General features: G+C 37.0%; 1 protein-coding gene across 1 annotated transcript; it reads left to right on the top strand.

Annotated features, from left to right (window-relative positions):
- Positions 1-6,629: 6,629 nt before the first annotated feature.
- LOC138335373 (uncharacterized) lies at positions 6,630-8,672 on the top strand. The gene has a single exon (XM_069284467.1). The coding sequence runs from the start codon at positions 6,630-6,632 to the stop codon at positions 8,670-8,672; it is 2,043 nt and encodes a 680-aa protein (XP_069140568.1).
- Positions 8,673-11,617: the final 2,945 nt, after the last annotated feature.

Raw genomic sequence — 11,617 nt, 5'->3', positions numbered from 1 at the left:
TAAGACACCTTGAGCAGCACCTCTTAAAGTAATTGCCAATTCCAAGGCTTTGCTTTTGTCGTCCCAACTATTCATTTCAGAGAGAAGTTCAAATTGAACCAAATAGTCTTCCCAATTGTCTTTACCATCATAAGAGGCCGGTTTCCTATACTTTTTACTGGTCATTACGTCAAGCTCACTGTGAGATTGGTTACGTACAACATTTCTGCTGGGCAAAATGGGATCCGGATCAACCGGTGAATCCCGAATAACAGTACTGTCATGCGCGCGACACCCAGCCCCGCAACCATCAGCAATCCGCCCGTGTGGACACCTGCCAACACAATGGATCTCACTAGGAATTAGTCCTATATCTTGATCCGGGGTGAATAACCGGACAGAAGGATCGGCTTCTCGATATGAAGAAAGTCGATTACCCCTCTGCATTCCCTCACGGATTTCAGAGCGTCGATCACCAAATTTCTCACCTTCACCGGTGCTTGATGACCGAACGCTCACAGAAGCTGTCGTAGCATCTAGCATTTCTTCTAATGCATGTATGCGTCCACGAAGATTTCCAATTTCCCTCGCCAATGCAGTCTCCTGCATGTGGGATCCTGTTGATCTCTGCATGTTTTCCAACATAGAATCCACAGAATGTAACCTCAATTGTACGTCACCAGTAGGTGAACTGCATCTGTATAGTATGGTGGCTGATTACGGCCATCTCGTGTTGTTGTGTTGTCGCCTTGTCGTGTTGTCGCCTTGTCGAGTTGTCGCGGTCTCAAACTGCGACAACCCGAGATTTAACAGTTAAAATGTCGACTTGTCGCGTTTTCGAACCGCGACAAGTCGACAACACGACAAGACGACAAGTCGACAACACGACAAGTCGACATTTCAAACACGCTAATTAGCGCGTACAGAATCTCGTGTTGTCGCGGTAAAATGTCGACTTGTCGTGTTGTCGAGTTGTCGACTTGTCGTGTTGTCGCCTTGTCGTGTTGTCGACTTGTCGTGTTGTCGAGTTGTCGACTTGTCGCCTTCCTGTTACACATGCGCAAACAATGGATAACACTCGCCATATTGGATTGCTAATGAAAATAATTATGTGCACGTGTTTGTAGCTAGATGAAGATATTTGATAGCAATTTCTTCATCGAGAGCTGTCAAAGTATTTTTCTTTGAACTATGAATTTCAATAATTTGTTTATTATATGATAATCGTGTAATAATGGTCTGGTCGTGCCGTCTGATTAGTACGCAGTAATCGTCATCTGTTAATTTTAAGGTCACTTCAACCGCTAAGGCCTAATAGTTTGAAGGCCCGTTAATCCGAAAAATAGAAAATATTGCAATTTATATAGTTGTTTTACTTCATGTAAATTGAAAGTTTTACATGTTTTCAATAAATTGTGATAAATACATTTTTCGGCAATTCTTTAAAGTTATTTAACTGCAAACTTTTATGGACGGCAAGTTGTGATTTCTTCAATGAGCATTGCATGATAAAAAATACATCAAAATTATAAATAAAAAAAATCATAAAAAGAAAGAAAATATCTTACATTTTATAAGATGTCACATAAATGCACAATTTACGAATTATCTTACAAACATATGCCTAATGTCAAGCTTCTGTCCCCCGTAATTTGATTGCATTAGGGATAACATGGCTGCATGAATGGATGATATATATCACCAATTTTAACCTGCATACATGTATGAAATATGTATTTCACGACTTATTTTTGTGTTTCCTTCTTCTTCCTTTAACTTGTTTATTCTCCCCTTTTTCATTGATGGAAATGGTTCGCATAATGGTAATTTCTGGGAAACTAATAACCAGAATTGCAGTGTACATATACACTCTTTCATATCGGATACGTTTACGTACATGTATTGCAAGATTATGCTTTTTTCACAATTCTTAAAATTAGTCACATTTAGCTTTTTGTCGGTGACCCTACGTACGCTACATTTGTGATAAATGTAGCGTAGTGTAGTGCAATTATCCGTGGGTCACTGAAGATGGTGTCAATTAATCTAGAGTTACACATATCTTAGCAAGTTTACTACTGAGTCTTGTAATTAAAGTCTGTACATTTATATCGGTTATCGGACTATCAGACTTTCGGACTAAAGAGCCTTTGGGCTAACGGTCGTTCGGACTAACGGACGTTCAGATTAACGGGCCTTCGGACTATTAAGCCTGAAGAACAAGGTGGTCACTCAGGCAAGTGACCTATCCACATCACTTTTATTTGTCGTCTATCACCATTAAACATAACAATTCCATCATCTTCTCAACTGGTCCGAATTCAACTAAACCTGTTAGGGAACATGTTTAGGATAAGGTAAAGTGTAAAAAATCAAGCGGCTGATCTCAACAGGGTAGCAGATCTACATATATATGTAGATATTTGAAAAATCTTATAATGTTGCCACGCCTAGGAATCAAAGTTCAATAAACGCTATTCGGATAATATATACATGTACCTATATCATAGATGATGTATGGCAACTGGGAACATTTTGTTTTATTAATTACCCGATTTTATGTATTGATTGGTTAAGTTATATGTGCCGTAACTGGGCATGAAAATTTTTCTTCGAGAAACTATTAAAAACCATCAGGTTGTTTTAAGGTGTGATAATCATTCAAATGGTCAGAAAACTATATACGATGCCTTGTATGCATTATGTATGTTAAGATAAATGCATACCTGCAGTAATCACTTTATAATTTCTTATTACTTTATAAAAATGTTAAAGGGACAATTCACTCGGGCTAATTCTTTTACATAACCAAGAAGCAAAATATGGCATAAATGTATTGTTCTACATTTCTTATGAAACATATAACATAAAATATTGACAAATTCCACGTCATTGTTTAATATTTTAATCTATACCGTTGTAATTATAAATTGTTGAGCAATACGATTCAGCAGGTAAAATATGTACGCTGTATCTATACCCGAGCCAACGTCACGCACGTTAAACAAATGCACTGCATTAAACAAATGCACTGCATAACCACTGAGGAGGTGATAAAATGATTTTTTAGAAGAACCAATTCACCTAATAAGGTAAACACACTATTGTCAGAGTGATTTGAGCAGTTCTAGACAAAAGTAGCATTACTCTAGGAGCAAGGGATGGGGTTCGACATACAAAATGTTCGACCACAATGTGTAATGGCGGACAGCGAGCGAGTTTGAACACTCAACACGCATTTCGCCACCATGGGCTTTTCTGGCATATCACAGTAAAACCGACTGATCTATTTTCCATTAGAACTGGGGGGTTTTCCGATAAATGTACAAATTTTATTGTGCTTTTAACCTGAATTGTCCATTTAAATGAAATTGTAGGCTTCATAGCCTGACCGCATATGTACTGTCAAAATAATTTTCAGTTCATATTCATACTTGTAAATGTAATTTTCAAAAGATTGATGGTGAATAAAATATCCAAAATCTCTTGATTCGTGAGTATGAAAATCACGGCACATTCATAAAGCTTTAAATACCAACTACCTTTCCGAAACGAAGAATTCAATTAGCGTTTGTTTCTTAATAGTTTTCATTTTTATAATATGAATAGCAAAATAGTAGCACATCTAAAATTAAAACAAAATCATTTTTTTTTCTTATATTGGTGATCCAATGTAGACACGGGATTAATTGTCTACATGTAGATGGCGATCCAATAATTTGGACCCACCACAGTGTCATGCATAGACCATTTTAGACGTTTTATGAGTTTAAATACCAAAATCGGTAAAATCGTAATCTACATGATATGTATTGAGAAGGATGGATAGATCCCGAGACAATCAAAAATTAGTCCACCTACATGTAGTTTTATCGTTTAAAATAATATTTCTAGTTAGTCTTTAAAAAAACCCGGTTACTACCGTTGGTAAGAGCAATAATTTTCTTTTCAAAATCCTACACAACTATACAAAGTGCTGTAACTAAGACGAAAGCAGCCGAAAAATTATGCATATATTATAAGCCGGATTTGATCTTCATCATATAAATGTTTGCACATTATATAAAGAAGGTTGCACATCATATAAAGAAGTGTGTACAGAATTAAAGAAATTTGTACCGAATATAAAGTTTAATTTAAGCTAAATAATATAAAGGAAAAGGCATCGAATATCTCGATAAAACGACGGAGCATAATGGTAAATGTATCGAATATAACAAAGGAATTACCGAATATATAGATAAAAGCACTGCAGATATACATGTAAAAGGATGTATATATGTTGTTATCCCGCCCTGGTAGAATAAATAATAACCCAGACCGTAGCCCGATGTCATTATTTTAAAATATACCAGGGCGGTATGACACCATATGAACCGAAACTGAGGTTCTTATTTTTTATACTAGATACTTTGTATTATTTTCTTTGGCAAGTATCAAACCATTCTCTAATGTGCATGTTACTTACAAGAAAAAGCATTGACCATAGGACACCACCCTGAAGAACTTGAGTTGCTTTTATTGACTTTGCACTCGGACAATATTAACACAGGTCAATTACACTTGAATGTGTAATAATTAGCCAAGCCTCTCTTAACCACAAATTGATCGCTTTGAGAAAGATTATTATATAATTATGATATTCATTTCGTAAAATGAACACATGTTTTGTGTATTAGGAATTTCTAGACCCAGAAATACCAATTGTGTACTTTTCTTTTGCAAGAGTTCCCTTGTATTAAATGCCCCCTGGAAGTATCTATGATCCACCATTTGTATACTATTGTATGAATTACTGTAGTCAAGTTACACAATCAAACTTTCCATAGTTAAATCTTACCGTATTACAAAAAACAAATTTTATAAAAAGAATATTTACATCATGTACGTTGTGATGCATGCTGATGATCAAAATAGATGAACTAATTACCAGAAAGATGGGGCACAACACCTTATCTGTTCTTTAACGCTTTGGACTAGAGCATACTGGGGTATTATCGACCTCCGTGTATTATCGACTATTTTTCTGATTAAAACTTGATTTAAGTCTTAATGAGCGTTATCTTGTCATTCAATCGTTTTCATCACGTAGACCATTCCTTTCGGAATATCATGCTTTTTCCCTTACATTCCTGGGAGTCTTGAAACTACGATGAGGTCCGATTGATCGAAGTGACTTGCAGCGCAATATTCAAAATAACGAACCGTTATAGGAGAATTTAAGAGGTAAGATAAAATCAAATATGCTTGTTTCAAACTGTATTATCGTTTACAGCTTCAATTTTGTGTTCAATCAGTGATAACTGACAGGTATTTGTTGAAATATTCAAAGAAAACATGGGCAGGTAGCTCAGATACCAAAAAATAGAAGGGTCGATAATACCCTGACGAAATCACAATCTCCGTGTATTATCGACCGTTGGCTAGTGACACAGATTGTACTGCGCAACATATATATTACAATGTATTTACTACAGTTAGTATCCGGTGAACATTGGTGTAATGGTTAGCAGGGAATAGTTTTAGTAGGTCTCACGGAGGGTTCAAATCACGCCGGTTAAATTTTGTTTTTAATTTTCTTCCTTTTTTTTCTCAAGGAGAGGTCCACTACAAATCCGAAACAAATTTTTAGTTTTAAAATGGGAATTGAGATTGATAATTTTGCAGAGACGTAAACTACAATGTATATATTTTAGCTTCAGTTTAATAATACACTTATTACCATCCTTTTCATTTAATTAAACAATGTTATTTTTTTAATAATTCGGGTCATAATTATGATTCCCAGCATCGACCTAATAAATTATATTTATAAGGACACGGTAGTTGACGATCACTGCACCAGACGGATAACTAGCGACATCAAGTTGAACACTGTTAACATAGATTACATTAGGGGGCGTTTTTCCGTGTTGTAACCTCATGCTAGCCCATCAATTTATATTTTCTTGTCTTAATATCGTTTTCAAAGACTTGTTGTGCGGTGGTTTTCCCTGGATACTCCGGCTTCCGACAAACTGGCACGTCCTTAATGTAAAGGACATAAAACATTAAAAAAAAAACAGGCTTTTTTTTTGTAACGGGGCTCATCACAAGGTGGCCTTTGATTTATTGATATATGTGAAAACAATTACAGCTATAGAAATTTAAGATAAAGAATATATTCGTTTAATTACAATTTTCCTTTAGTACAGTTAGTATAATAATTTGATACTGAACGTTCCAAAAATAATTTTAATAATAACAAACTGTTGTTTTGCCTTCGGGTTACATATAATTTATCAAGAACTTTGTCTGCATGTAGAATATAAACTATTTATTTTACAACAATTGCGAAACAAGCTACACAGCTTAAATAAATCACTCTATTTGGATCGGATGGAAGAGCGCGAGTGGTCTTACTGTGCGAGGAAACAAGAGTACCCGGGGAAACCCACGTGATCGGACAGGTGACCTCTGACATGTCTGCATGTACATGTACATGTACCAGTATACGAAATATGTTTAAATCTGTGAATTTGTTCGGATAGTTTGACTGGTGTTGAGCGAATTAAGACAAAGAGATTTTGTGCATGTGTTTTACTGATAAAAATATTCAACGTTTTAGTTTAAATTTTACTTTTCAACTTTATTTTCTCTTTCTCTTAGAAATGGCATCTCAACTCTCTGTGAAGAAGAAACGGGTTCAATACTCGCCTGAAAATATGGCCTTAGCAATTGAAGCTGTAAGAAACGGGATGGGGAAATCAATGGCATCTAGGACATACTCTGTTCCTAAAACAACCCTTCTAGACAAGCTGGCAAACAGGGTCCCTTTGGAACCAATAAAACCTGGCCCGAAGCCTGTGTTAACGATGGCAGAAGAGAGCACTCTGGTAAATTACGCCAACCTCATGGCGGAAATAGGGTATCCTATAACCAGGAAAGAACTGTGCTTTGAGGTTAAACGAATTATGGATCTGGATGGAAGGAAAACACCATTCAAAGACAACTTGCCTGGGTATGACTGGTACACGGCATTCATGAAACGCCACTCCGAGCTGTCGGAAAGAATTCCACAGGCACTTGGACACGAGCGCGCTGCAATTTCAATGCCAATGGTACAGGCGTGGTATGATGGCCTTTTTGCCTTTTTGGAAAAAGAAATTCAAAACTGGGAACTTCTTATTAAGAACCCAAGACGGTTATTCAACGCCGACGAGTCCGGTTTTCCTTTATGCATGAAGTCGGGCAAGGTTTTATCTCAAACAGGCGCAAAACATGTTTACCAAGTCGTGTCTAACAGCAAACAACAAATTACTGTTATGGCTTGTTTCAATGCTCTCGGGGATTACGTCGCTCCGTTAATTGTATACCCGGGACAACGATTTAGAGATACGGGGATAAAAGAGTTTCCCGAAGCAATATATGCTCACTCTGAAAATGGATGGATGGACAGGGAACTTTTCCTGAGCTTTCTGGCCGTGTTCAACAGTTTCGTTGAGGAAAAGACCATTGAAAAGCCTGTGATTCTGTTTGTGGACGGCCACAGTACTCATATGACGGCGGAAGCAGCCAGATTTTGTGCTGAAAATCATATTATTCTGTACTGCCTTTTGCCAAACGCTACCCATGTAATGCAGGCGTGTGACGTCGGCTTTTTCTCACCAATGAAATCAGCATGGAGAGGAAATGTCAAGCAATGGCAAATGGATAATCTTGGAAAGGCTTTCACAAAGTATGACTTCCCAAAAGTCTTTAAGCAATCTTGGGAGACATGTGCCACACTTTCTAACGCCGCCCATGCGTTTAAGCGTTCAGGATTATTTCCTTTAACACCAGAAGGCATAGACCAAAGCAAATTGGGTCCTTGCAAACTTATCTCCAAAGAAAAATTAGAAACCAAAGAAAGAGAAGCAGAAGAAACTGATGACGGGGATACAGGTGCCAATGACATCAATTTGAGTGATGATAGGCCTAACGCTGTTGCCTTGTCTTGTCAGGCAAAACACTCAACCACAAACGACAAGGACTGTGACAAAGAGAACGTTATTGTTCAACGTGATATTGCAGAAACCACAAACGACAAGGACTGTGACAAAGAGAACGTTATTGTTCAACGTGTTATTGCAGATGTGCATGTTTCAGCCGTCGTTGGGAATATGACACGCAATGAGCATGCCGTATCTGCAGCGTTCCAAACGCTTGTGATTCCAGAAATTAAAACAGGAAAAAACAAGTCAAAGCGGAAAAAACTGCCAAAGGCTTTATCCGGACATGAGGCACTTGAAATGTTCAAGCAGAAAGAGGAAGAGAAAATTGAGGAGGAACGCAAAAAGAAAGAAAGGGCTGAAAAGAGAATTGAAAACAAGCAAAAAAAGGAAGAAGAAAGAAAAGCTAAGCAAGAACGTGCAGAGGAACGAAAACGAATTAGAGAAGAAAAGGAACAAAGCAAAAGAGCATTAAAGCGATCGTGCAAGAAGCTGTTCGACACGGATAGTGAGGAGGAGTTTCTTGAAGACTTCGAGTCCGACGCCGATACACATTTCTGCCCTGGCTGTCAATCGACCGGTGGAAGAGTGTCTGAATGGGTTGCATGTGTTACATGTAGTTTGTGGTGGCATATTCTGTGCAGCTCCGATATAACCTTGATCAATCTCCATCGGGAGGCTGATATCGAGGCGTACAGGTTTACATGCGACTTCTGCAAATAAGACCTTAAGGTCAGACAAATGCGACAGGTTCTTTACTAGGCCTACTTGAAATGCCGAAAATATCAGTTCTTTCGCTCCTCAGTTTGTGTTGATTATTCAAGAATTTATTTTATGAACAGAAGATCTAAATAAATTTATTATTTTTGAATTGAGTTGTTTTGTAAAATAGATATTTTCAAAAATAATAAAGGTTATTGGAGCATCTTTATAGTTGGTCGATAATACCCGGATGTGGTCGATAATATACAGTTGATAAATCTGTGTGACCTTGAAGATTTTCTCAAAGTCATAACATTTGTATGCATGGAACTGATGTAAAACGATGCATCTTAAATGAATTTATCGGATCAGCAATGTTTGTTTGTGGTGCTGAAATACATCGTTTCATTATTGTGAATTCATACTTAAATGGTCGATAATACCCCAGTATGCTCTAAATGAAAGTTTTAATGATATTTTTTATAATCGCTTTGCATCAAATTCTTCATTAGATCTTAAATTAAGGTTATGGTTCGATGTACTACACACATAATCTATTACAGTAATTAGTAATAATAGATAATATTTCATCTTATCATCCGTGCTTCAATTCTTCAAATTGAGTAAATAGAGGTTACACAACGAGTGGCTGTTGGATATGGAATTTATTCCACACGAGTGAGTTATTTTTTAAAAGTTACAAAGCGAGTGTCTTTTATAACTTTTAAAAAATAACTTACGAGTGTGGAATAAATTCCATATCCAACAACCACGAGTCGTGTGACCTGTTTCTACCACAATTATATCCGCTTTTAGCCTAGACTGGTTCCCTTCCCTTAGTTCTCTACTCTCCGCTAGGCTGCGCTCCGCTCACTAGGTCTCAGTGAAGCGTACGCAAGGGAGGTAACGGAGGCGGGAACCAGTATACTTTTAGCCGATAAAAAAACAGCAGTTTTGGCGTCAAGCGGCGATCACAGCATAGCATGACGTCACTCGATTATTGATGACGTTGACAAATGATGACACGACACTCATAAAGACGTAGTTCGGTCAAAATTCACCGTGTCAGCCAATCAGAATGCGTACAGAGTTTATACCACGTGTGGTATAAACAAATTGTTAATCAACAGCTGCATCGTTTATTTGATACCCTGAGAGTTGAATAACACTGACTATTGTGGTAGAATAAATTTTAACCGATTAATAACACAATATTTTTAAAGGAGATTTTACAATATTAAGTTGATATACATTTGTCGTCTCTGTTACAGTTCATTGTACAAACATTTTTGTTCTGTGTTCTGACAGTATCCTTTGTTTTGTTAATATTCAATTAATTTAATATTATAATTTCCGTTAAGTATAATACATTTCAAAAGAGTAAACAATGGGGAAAAATATCATTTAAAACAATTTTGTACATCGAATATCTTACAAACACACCAAATATTCACAAAGCACTGGCTTCAGTTTTCTATATTCAAAGACAGTGGCTATTTCATATGATTTGCGCATGTGTAACAGGAAGGCGACAAGTCGACAACTCGACAATACGACAAGTCGACAACACGACAAGGCGACAACACGACAAGTCGACAACTCGACAACACGACAAGTCGACATTTTACCGCGACAACACGAGATTCTGTACACGCTAATTAGCGTGTTTGAAATGTCGACTTGTCGTGTTGTCGACTTGTCGTCTTGTCGTGTTGTCGACTTGTCGCGGTTCAAAAACGCGACACTTGTCGCGGTTCAAAAACGCGACAAGTCGACATTTTAACTGTAAATCTCGGGTTGTCGCAGTTTGAGACCGCGACAACTCGACAAGGCGACAACACGACAAGGCGACAACACAACAACACGAGATGGCCGTAATCAGCCACCATAGTATTGCGTCCGTGGGAACCACAGGGACCTGGCACGAAAATTTTTAACCAATAGTATACATATATATATATGTATACTGTTAGTTTAAAAAAGTCGTGCCAGGTCCCTGTGGTGGGAACTGTGTCTTCCCGGCATCGGATGTGGCCGTTAGTTCATCTCCCTCAAGGCCTTGTCCCCTGAGCTCATCTTCGTTCGAATGAATGTCAGAACTGGCCATAGTGATTGGTCAAGTAAACTTCTTTAACTGGCTAATATTTGGTATCCCACCGCTGCCACCAATGAAACGAACTGCTTCCTCGTCTCTACTTGAGGGTTTCTCACTCAAGTCTAAAATACTGGGTTGTGATCACAGATCATCTGATTAGCCAATTATTGGAAAGAATAACTCAACGCCTCAATACAAGTTCATACATATAATTCTGGTTCTGCAGATACAGAGTCACAATGTGTAATCACACTCTCTATCACTCTAATTACTGTACAATTAGAGATTATGCCAGAATATAGAAGTTATAAATGGTAGCGAGTACAAATGTACAATTATTTAAGTTGATAGTTAAACTCCCTGTTATGATATATGACTTGTCTTTTTATAAAGAAACAACAAAGTGATAACTAAGATGCAATAGCAAAAATCGCGACAATAGAATAAAGATAATAGTAACTCTGTATATTTAGTTCGTAGTTTATAGAAATCGATCAATATGCATCAATTTCTCTATTGCAAGATTTCAACCCAAATATCTTGTAATAGATATACAAGAGAACCCTAGTCTCTTGTATTAACACATGTAATTATCTACAATTATTTATGGAAATTGAGCAATGCATCAATTTCCCTATTACAAGATTCACAATTCCAAATATCTTGTAATAGAAATACTCAAGGCTTTTAAACCACTGTGTTTGTAATGAACAAAAGTATTTATAGAAATTGATCAAGTAATCAATTTCACTATTACAAGATTAACTATATTTTGTAATAGAAATACAAGAGTACACTAGACTCTTGTATTATCCTAAGTACAAATTATAGAATTTGAGAATAATTTATAGAAATTGATCAAGTAATAATC

Source organism: Argopecten irradians, chromosome 1, assembly GCF_041381155.1.
Source record: "Argopecten irradians isolate NY chromosome 1, Ai_NY, whole genome shotgun sequence".
Taxonomy (NCBI): Eukaryota; Metazoa; Mollusca; class Bivalvia; order Pectinida; family Pectinidae; genus Argopecten; species Argopecten irradians.
This window is presented reverse-complemented; position numbering and strand designations above follow the sequence as displayed.

Coding starts and splice junctions, on each gene's coding strand:
- LOC138335373 (XM_069284467.1), top strand. CDS start 6,630: ATGGCATCTCAACTCTCTGTGAAGAAGAAACGGGTTCAATACTCGCCT.